Genomic DNA, 21287 nt, shown 5'->3' with positions numbered 1-21287 from the left:
GCACAGTAATATCCAGACCAGTATGATTGATGTCCCTGGTTACATTTGTCATAGAAAGGATAGAACATCTAAAAAAAGGGGGTACTATTCTATGTTAGGGACACTCTGAAATGTAATGAAATCAAACTGGATACACCACTAGAATGTTTGGCTTTAAATGTTGTATTATCCCCTAAGATGAATTTTAACATTATAGTGCTGTATAATCCACCATCACATGATGTTTCATTTTATGAGAATTCAGACACAATTTTTAAATATGTAAATACTTGCACCGAATCTGTTTTTCTTGGTGACTTTAATATTAACTGGCTAGAGAAAAGTCAAAGAAAAAAATTAAAGAGACTGTTGTCAAAACACAGTCTTCATCAGATGATTAAAGGTCCAACAAGGATCACACGTTCGAGTAAAACTATGATAGATCTGATAGTCACTAACAGACCACAGAGAATTATCAGAACTTATAATTTATTAACAGGGCTTTCTGATCACAATATGACCATGGTTGTACGGAAACTTACTAAACAGCGTTTACCCAAATTTATGAACGAAAGTAAACCAGGGTACTTGGGTATCCCAAAAAACAAGTTGACACAATTTAAAAATGATTTAGATAATTTAGACTGGAATAATGTCTTACAATCGAATGATTTAGAAAATTGTTGTAACTCTTTGATGAAAAACCTCACAAATCTGATTGAGAAATATAGTAAGACATTTAAAGGTATGCAACGAAAAGCCTCCTTACCATGGCTGAACAATGACATTCGTCAGCTAATGAAAAAAAGAGACTATGCACTGAAAAAAATCGCTGCTCTCTAAAACAAATATCGATTTCCTAAACTTTAAAGGATTGAGAAATGCAGTAGTCAGAGAATTGCGTAAAGCAAAGACAGCTTATTTTATGCAGTTGATTGAGGAATCGGAAGGAAATAGTGCATCCCTTTGGAAGCACCTCAATAGCCTTACTAAACTTAAGCCTAGTTAACAAAAAACAATAGCTGAGTTGGAAGTGAATGGAGTTATCAGCACTAACAATTCAGCTATTGCAAATGAATTCAATAAATTCTTTATTCAGTCTGTGGAGGAGCTTGCTGAGACTTTTGAACCAGCAACCCTCTCACAGACTATAAAGTTTGATCAATCAGATCTTTGTCACATTAAAGAGGTTAGTCAGGAAAAAGTACATACAATTATTAATAAATTAAATAAATCTAAGGCAAAGGATGTATTTGGGTTGGATACTGCCTTTATTACAACTTACTGCTCTGCCTTGATTAAACCTGTAACCCACCTTGTAAATCTTTCCATCAGAGTGGGCAAATTCCCACAAAGTTGGAAACAAGCTATCATTACACCGATTTTCAAGGTTGGTGCAGAGAACCAAGTAAGCAACCATAGGCCAATCTCAATACTGCCGGTTTTATCCAAAATTTTAGAGAAAATTATCATAGAACTGTTAGTAGAACATCTTGAAGGTAATAAACTTATCAACTCCAAGCAGTTTGGATTTAGAGCAGGGTATTCTACAGAAATGTCTAATTGTTATCTTACCGAGAACATTAAGAGTAAGCTGGACAAGGGTAATGTTGTGGGAGCTGTGTTTATAGACCTAAAAAATGCCTTTGACACCATGAACCACAACATACTCTTGAATAAACTTACCACCTTCAACTTCTCTGAACATGCCATCGGTTGGTTTGCTTCATATCTGGAGCATAGAGAGCAACGTGTTAAAATAATCACCGAACTCTCAACATCATTACAATCCACAATGGGTATTCCACAGGGCTCCATTTTGGGGCCTCTGCTCTTTAGTCTATATATAAACGACTTACCTACATGCTGTCAGTCAGCCAACTGCCAAATGTATGCTGACGATACAGTAATTTATGCATCAGCTAGGATAACAACTATAGTAGCAGAGACCCTGACCAAGGAAATGGAGGGTATATCCCAATGGCTTAAAGAAAATCATCTGATGCTTAACATCAAAAAGACGGTATCTATGTTCTTCTCAATTAGAGTAAAAGCTAAATGTACTATTAAAATAGATCAAGAAGCAATAGAGGAAGTTGAGGAATTTAGATTTTTAGGTATTATTCTGGATTCCCAACTTAAATTCAATATACACATTAATAAACTCTGTAAGACTGTCCAGACAAACCTAAACTGTTTTAGAATGATTAGGCACCATATACCTGTCAAGGCAGCTTTGCTGTTTTTTCATGCTATGATACTCTCTCATTTATCTTATTGTGTTACTATATGGGGCCAAGCCTCCCAGACAACAGTCAAACCCATCATATCATTATACAAACAAGCACTGAAAATTATGGATCAGAAACCAATTATGTGGCATCACTGTTTAATTGTACAGAAATACAAGCTTTTAGATTTTGATAGTTTTATTAAGTTTTCTTTTCTTAAGCTGATTTTTAAATGCACAAATAATCTAGCTCCAGCCGTACTATGTCCTTTTGTGACAAAAATAAACACAAGGAGAGTTGCCACTAGGAGAGCAGCGGTGGCAACTGCATAGCAGAGGGGCTAAAACCACTTTTGGGCAGTCAAGTTTTTCAGTGATAGGGACCCATTTTTGGAATGATTTACCAACAGAAATAAAAACAGAAACTGACCTGAAAACATTTAATAGAAAGGTGAAACACTGGCTGAAAGAAAATCAAATATGTGGACATTGAGTCATTTTTGTCTGTGCTGGATGTGATGTGTTGTTTTGTGTAATGTGGTCGGGATTGTGTAAAATGTCAATGTTAGTGTTTATAATGTATTTGACGCATGATTGTGTAATCTACGCCATGTTTAGGTATATGTTTTTTAGAAAGGCCTGACCAGGGACTGGGGTTGCAAATTGGCTAGAAACATTTTATGCAACACATTTACACATTTTGTTATGGCTTTGCCTATGATAATTACATATGTAATAATGTGCGCTGCATTGTCCCTGACAAATAAACTAATAAAAAAATTTAAAAAAAATAGTGCTGTAAAATCCAAATTATTGAAGTGAATCGATTCTTCTGACGGTTCATGTGAATGTACCGGTTACAATTTGACAGACGATTCAATCATATTTAGCATTGGGCATTTTTAGCATACAACTCCAATTTGTTTTAGTTAGTCGGTTTGTTCGGATGGTAAATTAACTATTTCTCATAAATGATTCACTAATTCACTTGAGCACTTGCACAGCCTTAAAAGGACTTGGCGAGAAATTACTATCTACTTTTTTAAAGTGAAATATTTCGATAATTGCTGATGTTTATTACTGTATTTACCAAGATGGCCACCAAGTAAACCGGCTTTCCTTGTAAGGTCATTGGTATAGAATCAGAGTCCATAAAGTATGGAGCTACATGCATGCCAGTCTTGCTCCACCTTTGCCAGGAAGTCCTTTGCAGTCAGTTGGATGTTGAAATATAGCCAGACGTGTGTGTGTGTGTGTATGTGTATGTGTGTGTGTGTGTGTGTGTGTGTGTGTGTGTGTGTGTGCGCGCGCATGCAAACATATGTACTCATTATAATACATAGCAGCATGGACTTTGTAAGGCTTATCCTTTGGCATCCTGTTTATCAGCTCATTGTGTCACTCCTTACACCCTTGCATATGGGTAATTAATGCATAACATGTCCAACATCAAGATGGATGGATGGATGGATAGATGGATAGATGAAAGTATAAAGGAATGTATATTTGGTACTGTGGAATGGTATTGGAAAGGAATGGTACTGTGCATGTTCACCATTTCTTTTATTTTTTCACCATTTTTAATCACCTTTTTGCCTGTCCTAGTTTATTTTAAATGGTCCTGCTGTGTGACAAATACATTTTGAAAGTACAAATATTCCATTTATTTTCTCAATTGAGTTCACTAAAACTGCCTTCTTAATTTGTATGAAACAATTTGCCAAATGCTGTTTAAAATTAGTTCTAGATTGAGTATAGCATATCACACTGCAGAACATGTGAACTTTCCTAAGTATTTCATTTCAACCGTGCTGGCTGTGGCACACTATAGTACACTGAAGGACCAGCATACTGCAAATATGCCTGGGTATCTGCTTCCTGTCAAGTCTCAACACTGCAATACTCTCTCTCCTACCTACCCTAAAAGCAAAGTCTGTAATTACAGAAACTGGCAGGCCATTAGCAGCAGTACTAAAACAAACAGCAGCTCTTCTGTTCACTTCTGTGGTGATTCAGCAGGCATATTCACAAACCGAAACATCATTTTTAAGCCATTAAGCTGATTCTTTGCCTTCAAGTGACTTTGATTAATCAATTATAGATTATATATGTAATTAAAGTACAATGAACAAGGTTACAGAGCACAATTTACTAGGATTGCCAAAGAGACAGTATCTGATTTACAGAAAATTATCCAGTGTATTTTATTAATGTCTTGGCGATTATAATCGTACAATATGGGGATTTCTGTGTTTAAATGGTGATTTTCCTAAAATATGAAATGGGTTAACATGAGACTAGTGATAAAATCATTTTCTAACATTGACTTTGTAAAATTATATCCAATCTTTCAACTCCTGTCATGACTTTATGTCAGTAAATCAACTTTTTTGTATAAAATGCTCAAGAATACCAGAAAGGAGTGTTGGTAACTGGAAGTTCATATGCTTAGAACAGTAGTCCCACATTTAAAAGGATGATTAAGGCCACATCGACACTAAAGGTTTATGTTTGTCTTTGCACAGCGAAATTCCGCAGGCGAAGAGGGCGTGCATGCACGGACGTTGAGCGTGCGTGGAACCAGCAGACTATTTGTCAACTAGCCTCTTTTTAATGCTGCACTTGATACTCTGAGAGTGAAGAAACTCATCACTAAACTGATATCTTTGTCCATTGCGAATATCCGTTGTAGCTGTGTACGAAGTACCACCCACACAGAAGTCACTGCCAAACCAAGCAACTTCGCCTGTCAAAGATCACCAGACTTGAACTCCACGCAAAAGCTGCAGGGGAAAATTCTTTGCCACCAGAAGTCCATTGTGCAAATTTGCGATTGTGCAGTGTCCTATTGAGAAGAATGCTTTTCGCCCATGGAATTTCACCCTGCGTAGGTAGATGTGACCACGGATGAATCCATTTTTGTTTTTTATTTCCTAACATGAGTGTTTTCCAAAGTATGCTGTAATGGAGAGCGTTTTTGAAATGCTCCATTTTCGATGTTGGACAACGACATTCTAGTGTGGATGAGAGGGATACATTTAGTGAAATCATTCATATTTGTGTGGACGTGGCCTAAGAAAATAGCTGAAATGACATATTCTTACAAAAATTTGATTAAGCACATTAACAAAAATATGAGCAGTGCATTCCTCTAAACATGATTTTTCCCTGTTTTTACAAACTGAGAGACTAGTCAAAATTATTTCCTTTTTACAGATACTGTTTATAGAGCTTCCTTATAGATGCCTTTGCTTGTGAGGAACATTCCTTTAAAACACAGTCCACTTCTCCTCCTCCACCTCATCTTTCTCTCTCTGCCGCTACCTGTTTTTTGTTTCTCGTATTTTAAACCTATCCACACGCCTGTCATCTAACTTTAGCCCAGTTAGCCCTGCTCTCGGAAGCCATTGTTCTTGATTTGTGCCTGCATCCCTTTACTCCAGCTCACTTTTGAAGAGGTGAAAGAGCCAAAGAGTGCTTCAATCGCCTTGCTTTCTTTGTTTGCTTCCTTTCATTGTGTGTTCCTCTGGGGAAGTGAACCTTGAAAACACTCAGTCGCACCTACCCAGCCCCCCCATCCTCAACACCCTCCCTTAGCTTGTCATTTCTCTTCCTTGTTATTCTCCTTTTTGTGTCCTGTTAATATTGTTATCCACTGTTGTAGTTGTCTTTGCTAGGGGTAGAGGGAGAATGCTGTTGTGGGGTGGCAGTGAATTTGTGAGATCACAGAGTTGTTTCAGTTTATTGCACTTATGACTTGATTAGTGGAAATAATCGAGCTGTACAGAAGGCCTTCAGCAGCTCATTTAGACTGATTTGTTAAGAGATGCGGGGCGGCATTTCTAATGCCCTTTTTCCACCAAAATGGTGCTTGCACGAACCTCTCTCAGAACTGCTGCGTGATTCCACTGACTTGATAGGAGACTATGATGTAACTAGCCATGTACTTCATTACTTGTGCAGAAATAAAGAAGGCACATCACAGCCTTTATTTATGGGTCAAATACATTTTGGGAAGATATTTTAACATCCAAATTAATATGGCTCAGCATCTTTATGCTATCACGCCTTTTTTTTTCCAATTTTGTTATTTAAATTAGAAGTTACACATTATCAACTAACATAATCCTGCTCCACAGCCTCTGATGTTAGCGGTTTCTGGTTCGAGACCAGCAGGTTTAAAGAAAGTTCACCCAAAAATTTTAATTCTGTCTTTATTGACGTTTATTGTTTATTTGGTGGAACAATAAAGGAGGTGTTAGGCAGAATGACAGCCCCATTCACTTTCACTCTATAGAAAATAAGATGTAATGAAAGTGAACTTGTCATTGGAAAAAGGGGTTCAATAATTCACCAGCTCCTTCAAAGCAGAATTTTCCATTAGGTGCTCTTCTCTGTTTCTCTACTGTTTTCTTTTTTATCTTTGAAAATCTGTTTGAAAATAGTAATTTTTGCAATTCCGTTTGGTGATGCTAGTGGCACCGTAATTACACATTTCACCTGTAAGTTTTGGTAGTAAATCTGAAAAGAATAATAGGACAAACTTAAGTAAATAAATAAAAAACAGTGAAGCGAATTACACTTTCCATTTTTAACTTTTCATTAATGGTTGAAGTGTACCATGGTCAGGTGAAAACAGCCTGAGAGATGGTATATTAACTAAAGTGAGAGATGTTATTAGGAAATATATTTTTTTGTGACACCACCATTTAAAGAGTTCTGGAAATTCAAATGTATGCGATTTATGCGCACATGATCTTTTCTGCAAAATTCTGTTAGAATCATAATTCCCTCAGCATCATGACCTCTCTTTAATCCTTCCTGAGTGAAACCTACCATTTCACTTTGAATTACAGTGCATTAACTCTCACATAGTCATATTGCTTTATCCTGCTTAACTCATGTACACAAGGACGGGCTAAATGAAGTGTGTGCCACATGCTAACGAAAAGCTCATCATGTTTTGTTATTATGGAGGTACTTCCACATGCCACGGTCCATCAGCATGCATTTCTTCTGTTGACTTTACCCATAAACAGGATTAAGGGATTACCGCCTTCATATGAAAGGATGAAGACATTCAGTATGGCACCATCTCTACAGGGGGAGAACGTGTTCAAGGAAAGCAAAGCCTGAAGATGCAATGTCGCTCAGTGGGGAAGACTTTATAACTATATAACTTGTTATTAATGTTAATTTGATATTAATTTGTTAATGTAAATTGACAACAAAGGGCTTTAGTGAAGGATTCTCTGTAAATGGCATAGCACATTGGGAGTTACATCAGTAACACATAACCAGATGTTCGTCCACATAGTTCAGCAGAGTGTGAGCATCAGTCACCATTCACTTTTATTGTATGGAAAAAGTTACAATGAAAGTGAATGGTTACTGAGGCTAACATTATGTCTAAAATCTCCTTTTGTGTTCCTCGGAAGATATAAAGTCATACAGATTGTCCATTTGCAAATTTTTCTTTTCAAACCGGTGTCCCACATACTCCATTGTCCAGTAAAACAGAAACACCTGTCCCAATTTCGCACCATTAGTTTATCCAATGTTGCTATTTCAGGATGCTCAAGCATGCTCGGTATTGAAGTTCTCAATTTTGCTCTTGTAATTCTGAGCAGTTTTCTCTTTAAAGTCGTAGTAGGTGTATTGGAACATTCTCTGTCTTCCCAACAAAGTGTCTCTCTTCACTTTTTTATCGAATGTCCAGTCACAGATCCATTTCGTTGTTGTGGTGGTGCTTTTTAGAGATGCTCCCCTGTTGTAAAGCACTTTGGTCAACCTTGTGTTGTTTTAAACTGTGCCAACTGTGCTAGAAGAAGATCCAATCTCCCACATTAATTCCATTATCATCTCTTTCATCTTTGGGAGAGAGATGCTTAACTAAGTTTAATGGTCACCTGACCATTCATCTTACCCTGGTTTACAGTGAGGATCGAGAGACGCTGTAATAGAGCTGTAAAATATATAAAACTTCCATTATAGACACTAAACTTTTAGTATTTGCTTCTCGAGTCCATCTCTTCTGTTTTATGCACTCTTTTTTTTCTCTCTCTCTATATCGTTTTCACACAATTCTTACTTAAAAAAACGATAAGGAGATTATATGGGATTATCACAGCAAGTGTGATTCACTGAATTATTAGTGGCTATGCTTATTAACGCACTGCAGAATAGAATATTCATTAGTGATGCTTGCTACAGCATACTATGGCTTATAGTTAGAGTTAGTTATTTGAAGAGAACCCAACCTTAAACTGTAGCGTGTAACACATCTTTCTCGTTTAGGCTACAGACATAAATGATTCATCAATTCAATGCAGCGTTTTGGACAGGTGTGCTATTTCTTGTCTTAGCATTCTGACTGCAAAACATTAAAATGGGCAAAACCCAAAGCATACCAGAATATCATTGAGACTCTTGTGACTTTGGGCAGTAAGCAACACCCTAAAAACCTTAGCAAATGCATAGCTCTTCATAAAATATAAAAATCTAGTTTTTCTAGTTTTCTGCTGACTCACAACTGATTTAAAAACAACATGTTGGGTTGATGGTAGGAAAGTAACAGTGGAAAGCTCATTAGTTGGAAAAAGATGTTCCTCATTAACGTTTGGAGCCTTCACTAGCCTACCGTTGCTTATTCTCTGAACTATGTTGAGGTAGTATTAAAGATGTTTGAGGATGCAATTTGTTGCCAGATAGTTGATAAATAAGAACATCATCTCTGCATTTCTCTCACATATCACAGCCGTGAATGAGCCTGTGCAGAACGTTCCTGAGATTATACTCATCCATCAGCCCAGCTCCAAGTGTGACACTCAAGCCTTGCATCACATCTTAATATAGCTTAGGCCATACATGCCCATAACAAATGTTAAACTCTTTTATTTCTTCTTAAAACTGAAGTGTATAATTTCTGCACCACTAGCGTCACCAAATGGTCGAGCCAAAACAATGACTGATTTCAAGCAGGTTTCCCAAACACTTCTACTGGTTAGCCAAACAGCCAATCCTGCCCCAAACTTGTGCCACCTTTCGAGTCAATACTTAGTTGGTGTGGTCAGTATGCTCTAAGTAAACTAAGTAATGTTTTAATAGCACCACAGAGCCAGATTACACTTTGTAGGAAATCAACCTAGTACAGTTGTTGCATAATAAGCTGGGGCAGGAGAAAGTATTTTAACAGTGAACAAAAGTTTAAAAAGTTTGTGCCACTAGCAAAATACCTAATAGAATTGGAAAAATAATGATTGTATCCTAACAGGTTTTCCAAAAACACCATCCCCATATTTCATTGTTAAGAATAACATGTAGCTCTGCCTTTATAATATGCCATTGGTTGAACTTGACTTGTTGAAAATTGACACATTGGATACCTTTAGCATACAAAGAAATGGTTTGAAAGAGCCACAAAATTGCAGTATTTACACATTTTGGAAGTCAGCCTGTGAATGGCTTACTTGTATGTGTATATTAAACTGGACAAAGGTGAAAGTACTATTCTAAGAATTTACACAGGCTGAAAGTAACCACATATTCAGGTACAAAGCAAGTTCTTAAAATTCTAAAGAGCTTTTAAGAAACCATTTGTCTGTAAAACTGAGTGCTCAGGAATTTAATCTGATACCTGTGTCTTCCAAGTGAAGTAAGTCTCTCTCTTTCTGGCATTACAGAGTTCTCTGGTCTACAATGATAGGGGGGACAGGGCAGCCAACTGCTTTTCTGACAAGCAGCAGAATGAGGGCAAGCTCATTAAAGGTAAGTCAGCTCCGCACATCGTGATACAGATACTCCCCTCACCACTCAGCCCTGGAAGATTCTTGTCAGCCAAACCAACATTTCAGGCCATTCTCACACACTCACACAATTATGCTTTTCCATGTCTCTCCATCCTTTATTTTGTTGATGTTGTGGTGGGAATGTTTCACACACTCTGTATCTGAATATATGTACACTATAACCTACTATATAGTATGCAAAAGATGTACATCATATGAGTAGGATGTCCGAATATGCAGTATTCATGAAACGGTAGGCAAAGAATAACCGAAAAACCTAATGCATTTGCTGAGTTTGAAGTGTGCAACTAATGGATAAGAGCCACGGGAAGTGAGGAGACATCAAGAGCTCAAGAACTGAAAAAAAATATAAATAATAAAAATAGCAGAGAATGGTGAGTCGGCTAGATGTTTTCAAATGTAAGTACTAAAAGTACAAAAAGTTTTTACTCGTTGTTAATTTGTACTTGTTCAGTTGCAGAATAGAATATTCATTAGTGATGCTTGCTACAGCATACTATGGCTTATAGTTAGAGTTAGGTATTTGAAGAGAACCCAACCTTAAACTGTAGCGTGTTACACATCTTGCTCATTTAGGCTATAGACATAAATGATTCATCAATTCAATGCAGCTTGTTTTGGACAGGTGTGCTATTTCTTGTTTTAGGATTCTGACTGCAGAACATTAAAATGGGCAAAACCCAAAGCATACCAGAATATCATTTAGACTCTTTTGAATTTGGCCAGTAAGCAACACCCTAAAAACCTTAGCAAATGCATAGCTCTTCATTAACATTGCAACTCTCAAGTATATTTTTGTGGTTGTTGCTGTTAGAGCGTCATCGGTCAATGGATAAAACCCACATTCTAGAAAGTAGTGTGTCTATGAATGTATTTATTCAATACACCTGCATACATAAAGAACATACTATATTAACAGCCCAGAAGTAAGTTCTTCCTTGAACTCCGTAGTTTAAAAACGGAGTGTGGACAGTGTCATTTGTACCCTATCTCAGTGATCATGTTAATCAAGTTAATGCATGATGAGCTATTAGGCCTGACAGTAATAATTATGTCTTTGACTGTAGTGACAATCACCACTGAGTAAATTTGTGTTAAGTGAAGAAGGTTAACGACAATTGCCAAATAAAATGTTGTAATATATGTCTCTTATTGCCCACTTCCCAGCATCCTTTGCGCCCATCTGCTTTGCAATAAAGTCAAAAGAAAATGACTTGCTGCCCCTAGAGAAGAACCGCGTTAGGCTGGATGACGATTCGGATGAGGACGGGGTGAAAGGGCAGGGGCAAAAGGGGGCAGAGTTGGCAATGGGATTGGTTGAAGCTGCCAGAGAGCCTCCTCAGCCTCAATTACCTGAGGAGAGGAAACCGACACTCTCACAGGAGGAACTTGAAGCCAAACAAGGTACTTCATGATTTTAAAGGGACTAGACCCTGTTCAGGATTGTGTTAGCAAACCAGCATATTTAAAATTTAGTCACTACCCAGAGAGCACAAAAGTTAATTTTCTTGGGTGTTTTGATGCACTCATTCACATTCATGATTTTCAAGGCTATTGACTGAAATTGACTGAAAAAGTAGGTTAGAACATGTTCAGTCAGTTTGTGCGGTGTTATGAAATGTAATTTTTCCATTTAGTTTTTGATGAATTCCTAGACATAATTTTTGGAATGCCTAACGGCAGCCAGCGGTCAACACAAAACAAAATACAGCCTCATCACCGCTGCCTTTAAACACCAAGCGCGCCTCTCCTCTGGAGACTGGTCTCTACCTGATGGTGTCTTCACGGGTCCAAGAACTGAGCGGTGAGGGTCCAGTGCGAGTTAGGTGCGTCACTGGACCTGCACCCCCGGCGCGAGTTGGATGCGACTCCGGGAATTGGAGCATGCATCGCTCAAATGAAGCCACCGCCACACGTGCCTCGGACCAATAACATTTTACTGCTTATTTGAAATGTTCTTTTATCGTAATCTTGACCAACCATTTTGGGGATTTTGGTCTTTCCCTTCTAGTAAATAGGAGATGCACTGTCAAGGATCTTATTTATATAGAAATATAGCTGGCCAAACTGCTCGAGTGTTCCAAAAATGGTCACAGAGTGGACTGACTTACCTTGAAAAAGAGACTTTGTTGAAAAGATCCTGAAATATATTTGGACCATTCTAATTCATTTGTTTTTGTTAACATCCTTGAAAATAATTTTTTTTCTTCTCAACACATTTCTGCAATTACCGAACCACTTAACGTACTCCTCAATTCCTTTGTTTATAAATAATTTAGCTTTCAAATTTTTCAGCTCTGTGCAATTATCTTGTAAACTGTATACTTTTTAAGAAATGTAAGATTAAAGTTTAAAAAAAGGTGAACTGATTTAACTTGACACACCATTTTGCGATGCTCATGGTGCAAGACGCTAAAAAACAGTTACAGAGATATAATCTTTTATACTGAGTGTCGATGTGACAACGGCAAAGTTTCTTTGATGTGACTTGTCATTTACACATAATCAAAACCTAAGCTTACCTAAAACTTTAAGGGGCCATTCACACCGAAAGCATTTTTGTGTCCATCTGTGCTATTTTCTATTATTGTCTTGTAAACATATGGTGCCGCACATCACATTTTTTCAGCCTCTCATGCAGGAGTGCTACATTGTTTTATGCACTGTATCGGGTTAATAAGAACATCAACTGTTAATGTATCTCGAGACACCCGTGTTCTGCTCTGTTCATAGGGCTGTGTCTAGCTTTGTTTAGCGCAAGGACACATTTGGAGTGACTAGCCCCCTAACACTGTCCTTTTCTGCCTTGCAGGCACTGGTATTTCTTTAAGTAATTGCAAATCTATTGATAGTTTTTGTCATGACATATTGGTATAGTTAACAAGAGAGGTCTATTGTGACATGTGCATTTTGTGGTGGTTTTTTTTGTTTTGTTTCCCATTATAAATGAATTTATTTAAACTATCGCTGACATCAAATGAGCCCAACACCATATATGGCAGACACTGCCCAAGCACTGAGCGGTAAAGCTCTTGGAACACAGAGATAATTACAATAATAAGACTAGATGCCCGGTGAAAGTTTACTGCATGGGGAAGTGAAATAAATGGTGCTGCTGCAGAGAAGGCCTCACTCAGTGGCAAACTAGCTTAGATTTCATGACTATCGACCCGTCTGGGGGAACATAATCCTTATTGATGGGCTGTTAAAAGATCACAGATGCACTTTGTGATTACAGGAGGCCTGATTCAGCAAACACTCACTCTGTTTCCATGTGTCCTTCTATTACCTTGGTTTTATTTACTAAACAGAGTGGAAACATTAGGGTCCATGTGCCTTTTTGTGTGAGCTTTATTGGGTTGATTCTCTGCTGTCCCATGTGTTTATATACTGCAATAAGGAAAGAGAGGAATGATTTTCACCCCTTGTGTATTTCCCAGGGCATTACTGTCTATGTAGCAAATGTATTTTCAAAAGCAAACCTCAGAAGGTAGCCTTATTTTGTCCAAATATTATTTACAACCTCTGCTGCACATTGACTTCTGAAGTATATGGTTAAGAAATTATGTGAGAGAAGGGAGTGCTTGCAGAAAAAAATAACAGAAAATGTCTGGAGCCATTCCTTTTAGACTAACCACAAGGAAATAACAAGTGCCAAGTGGGTAGTATCAAAACACACTTCACTTATAACAACATTATTGCTATGTTAGGATTCTCCACCTGGAGCTGACAAAGCTTCTGCATACTACTGAAAGTTGACATTTGCTGATTGAGGGGGAAAGGAACGCTGTTCCATATCCTAGTGAGCTGCCTTGCTGTTTGTTGCCTACATAGGAAGCTGAAGTCTAAAGGGCCGTTCACACCAAACAAGCTGTGTGCCACATCTTGCACAGGAACGCTGCATTTTAACGACACCTGAAGAACTTGAAATTATAAAAGCTCATTTTAAGACCCCTGCATTTGCTCCATTTGTTGCGCTGCATCTAGCTTTTTTTTACTCAAGAATGTGTTCGGTCTGAATGGCACCTTAGCCAGAATTTTATTTGAAATGGAACATCATAAATGACATAGGCAGCAACTCTGTGTTCCCTACAAATAATGCTGCTTACGTGAAGTGTGCTGGAGACTCTAAATTGATTCGGATGGCGTTTGATGTTTTTTTTTTTATATCCTGGTCACTCTTGTCCATGTAATGAAACTGAAAACGGACTGTATAGCTCTCATATCAAATATGGCACCATTGTTGTCATTTAGTTTTTGTTAGATACTCTTGAGAATCAACTAGGGATGAGCACGGATAGTCGACATACGGTTAACCGTTCAACGCTTTAATATTCGAATACCAAAATCACTATTATGTTATTCTACACATGCAATAGAGGTCTTCAACTAGCTTCAACTCGATGGTTTACCAGCCAGGTTTGGGTCAATTTTTCAAGTCGGAAAGTTGGGCTGTTCAAACATTCTTTTGTGTGTGTCTGTGCATTTTTCTATTGTTAACTCGCTGCACGGACATCTTTGACTGTTGCGCTGAATTTCCGTTTTTTCTTTCAGCGTCTTGCACAGGATCCCTGCATTTTTAGACACCAAATTAAGTAAAAAATTACTTTATTTTTATATTGCATATTGAAACGCCTGTGTTGTGTTTCATTCTAACAAAGTTCAGGTTGAAATGAGGACTTGCAAAGATGTGACCGTTACACCTATAAACATACAGTAATTCCAGGTTGTTTTACAGGGCAAAGTTTCAGCACTCGATAAACGGTAATACAGTGTTTTTTTCCCTTTTGCTCTGGTGTGCATACAGTGTATACATACAATAATTAGAATAAGTTCAATGCCATTTGATTTGAAACCATTTAAAAATCAAAGCACCCCGAATAGGCTATTTTACTGCAGTAGTGTAACTCCACACACATGACAATACTTGCATTCTCTGCCTCATGGAAATGTTAATCTGCCTGGGCAGAGCGCATAAAGCAGTGACCGTGTGATTATTCTCTTATATTTCTATTAATCAAAAACAGTGTGTCAAAATGAATGGTCTAACGTTACGTCATAAGTGTGCTGATGTTGGCTGTAAAAGGAAATGTGCCCCAAAACATAAAAAAATGTGTGTATGTTTGTGCAAATCATTTTACACCAGACTGCTTTGTGAATGAGTGTCAAAATAAAGCAGGATTTTCAAACAATTTGATTCTCAAGCATGGATCAGTACCAACAGTTCACGTTCCAGCTTTATATTCTGAAGATGTAAGTAAATACACTTTATATTTTGTGAATGTTTGCACATCGCCTTTCCGAATGTGCTTGTTAGCTGATTCTATGGCTAATGCAGCTAAAGGTACCATTGTCTCTGATTGTGTTCATGGAGACCAGAACAATGTCATGGGCGGGGAGCAGTAGCTCATTTGCATTTAAAGAGACACACATGAAAACTGTGTTTTTGATTCCACACAAAAAGAGGCATTTACAACATGGTATAATAAATTATCCATGGGGTATTTTGAGCTGAAACTTCACAGACACATTCTTGGGACACCTGAGACTTATATTACATCTTCTAAAAGGGGGCATAATAGTTCTCCTTTAATGTGAGTTTGTATCATTTGAAGAAATATCTACTGTGCTGTTTAGGCTCATAAGTTACCGTACACTTTCTTTGCTGCAATATTTAGTGTTTGAGGAAATTCTTTTGCAATAAACATTCTTTATTCAGGTGTCGTGACTCCCAACGAAAAATCTATTAACTTGTTTGTGAAACCTTGCGTTAACCAAATGTTAAAAATGGTAACCATGCACATCCCCAGATTCAGAGGCATCAGTTGTCAAATCCGAGTCCATTTAAGAGCTTCAGCAGAGTGGAAATGTATCGGTGTATTATGACTTCAATTTTGGTCTGTTTTAATGCTTTTGTACAGCTTCAGGCATAGAATGTAGTGCATTTAAATCATGTGGACTGCTTTAATGATACTTTAATGGTGCGTTTTGTGAATTTTGAGCTTTACAGACGACCTGAATATTCTTCAGGTTCTTCACTTTTTGTGTTCCTTGGAAAAAGTCTGTCCAATGAGGTTGGAACAACATGAGGATGAGTAAATAATGACCAAATTTTCATTTTTGGGTGAGCTTTTACTTTAAAATGCCATGTAATTAGGCAGCTCACAAGGTATTGAAAAAATTATTTATATTTTTGACCACAGAGTCATTGACAGCTGTCATTTCCTTTACAATGGACATCCGCAATGATTTAAGTGTCAGTGCTCTTCATTTTACTGAGGTTTGTCTGCGAGCACTCTCATTAAGACAAGGGCACAGTGCCGTGCACTAACAGAGGATTAAATTAAATCGAAAAGGGACAGCAAGGCTGCAAGATTGTTTTTGTTTCAAGGCAGTGAAAATAACTCTTGATTGTCGAAACACTTGCAAGAAGGAGCTGTGCTGATTGAGGCACAGCTCACACAGTCTGAACAAGTTTAATTTCCAATTCTTTATTTTCTCTGTTGCTTTTCCTTTTGCTGGATAGCTCTCTCTCTCACTCTCTCTCTCTCTCTCTCGCACTGACATTCTATTACGGCTTGTTCGTTCGTGACGTAGTGAAGGAGGAGTCTCTGTTCTCTCTCCAGTTATGTATGTTGTATTTGATTGTCTGTGGCAGGGGGCCTATTTTTAGTGAGGACAGTTTTAGTGACAGGGCCCTCCTCTTGTTCTTGCATAATGTAAGTACTTGTTTTTCCCTCTTTTCTTTTTGTCATAATTGTTTCCATGTACAAAACACAAGTGCATTGCCTACTCAAGCTGAAGCTCAACTGAGATGCTGTTGACTGTCTGCAATCCGTAGACACCTTAGCAAAAGAATAAATGTCAGAAAGGATATTTCTGTTGGGTTAGATATTAAACATTAAACATCATCTTGTAGCTTCTTAAGCTTTATGCAGCTTTTATGAGGTTTTATGGCTGGCAAAGCCATGCAAGTTCTCAACAGCGTGATCTATCACGAAATCTATCAGAAACATTTTCCATTTGCTGAGTACCAACAAACACCCATTGATGTAGCATACAATCTTACTCAGCCATAATGGTTTTTACAACCACAGCATATGGTATGTGTTAGGGGGTGGGCAGTATGACCAAAAATGTATATCATGGGTTGAGTACTTTTAAATCATGGTAACAGTATCCATCACAATATAGTCATTTTTGCTGAAAATTGTGACTGTCATAATGGCTATTTTTCGATAACAAAGGGACTTCAGATGTTATTTTAAAGTGTCATGTAATTTGATTCCGAGCAGTTATACATTATGATGATTAATAATATCTGATGATTCACGTTTGAAGCTGTTGTAAAATTGCTAATGTATGCACACTTTTTGCTACAATTTGCAGAAGAATTTTGCAAAATATCGGGTTAAGCTTTTAAATATAACACAGTATAACAGAACTTCCACTGGATGACACATTCTACCTTTGCACATTTCTACTTTTGCACAGAATTTACTGTCATACTGCCTATCCGTAGTGTGTAAAATGACTAATGTGTGTTGGTTGGTGTGTGTTTCATTCCCTCTCGCTTTGCAGCCAAACAGAAGCTGGAGGACCGGTTAGCGGCAGCAGCAAGAGAGAAACTGGCTCTCACCTCCAAAGAGTCCAAAGAGAAGCAGCTCCAGGCCGAACGCAAGAGGAAAGCCGCCCTCTTCCTGCAGACACTGTGTGGCCCTGAGGCTGAGATCAAGCGGACTGAAGAAAGCGCTGCTCCACCTGAGGTTTGTGTGTGCATGAACCTTTACCACCACATACTCCCAAAAATAACAATTATTTTATAATTCTCTCCCTCTCATGTCAATCCAACCAAGGAACACATAAGAAGTTTTAAAGAATGCTCATGCTGCTCTTTTCCGTACAATGAAAGTGGATGGTGACTAGGGGTTGTCACTCTTCAAACAGGACAAAAAAAGCACCATAAAGGCATCACGAAAGTAGTCTATGCTTCTCGTTCATTATATTATATGTCCTCTGAAGAAATATGGTAGATTTGTGTATGGAATAGACTGTAATTTTGTCTTTATTCATAAAAAAACTTCCTTGACAGCCATGACACCATTCACTTCCATTGCATGGAATAGAGCTGCTTGGACAACTCCTTATATGTTCCATAAAAAGTAAAGAAAGTCATACGGGTTGAGGGTGAGTAAATGATGACAGAATTGTTATTTTTGCGTGAACTATCCCTAATGCATTGTTGGACGTGCTTGTTCCTATTGCAGTTTTTAACATGTTCGCTCCACACTCAAGAATCATTCAACGTGCAGTCATGGGTGTAGATTTTAATGTTTTTATTTCATCAGTCAGCATCACATCAAGAGTTCTGCTCGATAACCCTGTTCTAGTTTCCTTGAGATTTGTTTAGTCAAGTCCCCCGTAAAGAAAAACAGCTTAGTTTATCGATCCATCAAGAGTCCAGGGGAAATGCTCATTACTGCAAAATGATTCTCAACAACCATTTTCAGCATTCTCCAGGGGAAGAATGTGACTTTGCTCGCTGACAGGCGAGATGATGTGTGTAAAGACATTGTTAATCCACCTCCCAGTTGTATCTTTATGGACTAGTGGAAGGAGGAGTTCCTAATTAGTTGTGCTGACAAGGCTGGGGTCTCCTAGGAAAAGTATCACTTTGTCTTTTGAAAAGTTTTGTTTGTGTATTTTGAGTCTGCGTTTTTAGCCTTTGAAACGGCCCTGAGGATTCCTGTGCATCGATTTTCATCAAAGCTTTGACTGAAAATGTCAAAACAACAAATAAAGACGACGTGTTGCCTCTAACTTTATGGTTGGACACCTGTTCACATTTGCAAACACTGTGGTCAAATGTGCCCTTTTAAGTTTATGGGAATGGGAGTTAGGAATAGTTCACCTAACAATGAAAATTCTATCATCAATAACCTGATGTTGTTTAAAACTTTCTTTCTTCCATTGAACAAATGTTCCAAACTTTCTTCCATTGAATGGCAAAAATAACAGCACCATTACATTTGCTACACCACAATGTAAAAACCAATGTCATTTGGCATCAATGATTTAAAATCTGGCAGAGGAGTACCTTGATCATTCTTTAGAATTTCTTATTGTGTGTCCCATGGAAGAAAGCAAGTAAATTTGGGTTGGAACAACATGAGAGTTGGTAAATGATGACTTATTTTTTTTATTTTGAGTGAACTATCCCTTTAAACTATCCTTACTTTTACTCAACATGACTAAGTTCCTATTAGGATCAGCGTTCTGCCTTGCGTATTGTGCGTAGTTTCTCAGCTGGTGTATCAGATCATAGAAGTGATGTTTCTCCTGCCCTCACTACAATAGCCAACGCTGCCTGTGTTCTGCTCACATTTCCCCTGGTCCTCTCCGCAGCCGGAAAACACTGTTTGCCTAGAAAATTTTGCACCATGGTGTCCATGGAGGGGAAAAAGAGAACAAGTAATGAGAAAGCATTAGAGAAGCTGTGCAGAAAAGAGAGTGGGAAAGACTACGAGTAGGTGAGCAGTGAAGACTAATTTCGGCGATTGTCTCTACAGGCGTGCGGTTCAGTTCCACATTAATGAGGCCAATGATGCATGAAATCAGGAGAAGCAGCTGGTGGATGCAGGGCTGCTTCCGCTGGGCTTTTTACCTGAGTTTCTTGCACACACATACACAACACAACATGTACTTTCCTGTCCAGCTCATCTATTATGAATGTCCCTTCTGCTTTTTTTTTTTCTCAGACTACCAAGTACTTTTTTTTTAGTCTCCACCTTATTACTTAACTTAAGGCTTGGTTTTTCAGCATGTCATGACACTTAAATCAAAGAAGCAGTCTTTAATGGAAGCGTCCATTGATGCACCATTTCTGTTTTTGACAGCTTCTCCAGCTGTCTAAAATAAAATGATTTAACTATTATTATTTATACATATGTGTGTGTGTATATTTAAGTAATATCACACGAGCAAGAGTGCGATATGCCCTACATCAGCACTGCTGTGATTCGGCCACAGGCACGAGGCCGCAGGCCGAGTACCGTAGGTAATTATATCATATACATTTTTTTTTTTTTAAACGAGTATGTTCATAAAAACGCATTTGTGCATGGAACTACTTTCTTAAGTGACAGATCAGAATCTGCTGTTGCTAGTTCAAAAAAAATTATGCATCCAGGCCTTCATTAGTAATTCAAAAAGTTCACTTCAGAAATAGTATCACGGCTTGTGCTGTTTCTAACAAGTTATTGGATAAATGAGGATGGGTGTGTGTTTGCGTGCGTGTGTGTGTGTGAGAGAGAGAGAGAGAGAGAGAGAGAGAGAGAGGGATAGAGAGAGATGGAGCATGTGCGATCACCTGTTGCCATTCCCAAGCAGAGATGCTGTCAGCGTTCTGAAGGTCAGCTTTCTCAGTGGAAAAATAGCATCCAAGCGGATGTATTTCTCCCTATTTCATAGTAGCCATGCAAGAGTCATTCACTATAGAAACAGCGATGTCCTCCGCCATTTTAAACCGTGTGTATCCAATGTGGAAACTCAGTAAGCGCCTCAAGTTCTGTAATCAAACAGTCCATTGTGTCTCTCAGCTGCAATGAGCCTTAATCCTGAAATTGTTAATTTAAAGCCGTTTAAAACAATGTCCTAACTTAAGTAATGTAGTGGCAATTCGAGCGATCACAGTGAGCTGTTCTATGTAAACAATGACTAACGGATTCAATTTACATCACTAACTGGCTCATATTACACACAAAAATTATCTTTTGCCACCACCTTCTGACTAACATTTGTAAATTCAAAACTAAATACAGTAACTCCTAAAAGATATGCACTGCTCTTATGCCTTAGTTTAGAACGGCATGAACACAAGCGGAGTGATACACACAGCGAAGTGTCCGAGTGCTGATGCTGTCAGACCATCAGTGGTCATGGAACGTCTCTCATCCAATCAGATTTGAGGACAGGAACTAACTGTTGTGTGTGTGTGTGTGTGTGTGTGTGTATATATATATATATACACTCACCTAAAGGATTATTAGGAACACCTGTTCAATTTCTCATTAATGCAATTATCTAATCAACCAATCACATGGCAGTTGCTTCAATGCATTTAGGGGTGTGGTCCTGGTCAAGACAATCTCCTGAACTCCAAACTGAATGTCAGAATGGGAAAGAAAGGTGATTTAAGCAATTTTGAGCATGGCATGGTTGTTGGTGCCAGACGGGCCGGTCTGAGTATTTCACAATCTGCTCAGTTACTG

At 38.1% G+C, this 21287-nt stretch overlaps 1 protein-coding gene across 1 annotated transcript in view; it reads left to right on the top strand.

Moving 5' to 3' along the window:
- Positions 1-21287, top strand: part of LOC127624766 (splicing factor, suppressor of white-apricot homolog) — a 97428-nt gene that overhangs the window by 36571 nt on the left and 39570 nt on the right. The window contains exons 12-14 of the mRNA XM_052099634.1: positions 9892-9976; positions 11185-11421; positions 17599-17783. Of these exons, the coding sequence (XP_051955594.1) occupies positions 9892-9976; positions 11185-11421; positions 17599-17783 (507 nt within the window). The remainder of the gene's footprint in view (positions 1-9891; positions 9977-11184; positions 11422-17598; positions 17784-21287) is intronic.

The sequence above is a fragment of the Xyrauchen texanus genome, chromosome 31, assembly GCF_025860055.1.
Source record: "Xyrauchen texanus isolate HMW12.3.18 chromosome 31, RBS_HiC_50CHRs, whole genome shotgun sequence".
NCBI classification, from domain to species: Eukaryota; Metazoa; Chordata; class Actinopteri; order Cypriniformes; family Catostomidae; genus Xyrauchen; species Xyrauchen texanus.
Note: the sequence above shows the minus strand (reverse complement) of the source record. Positions and strands in the feature narration are given on the sequence as shown.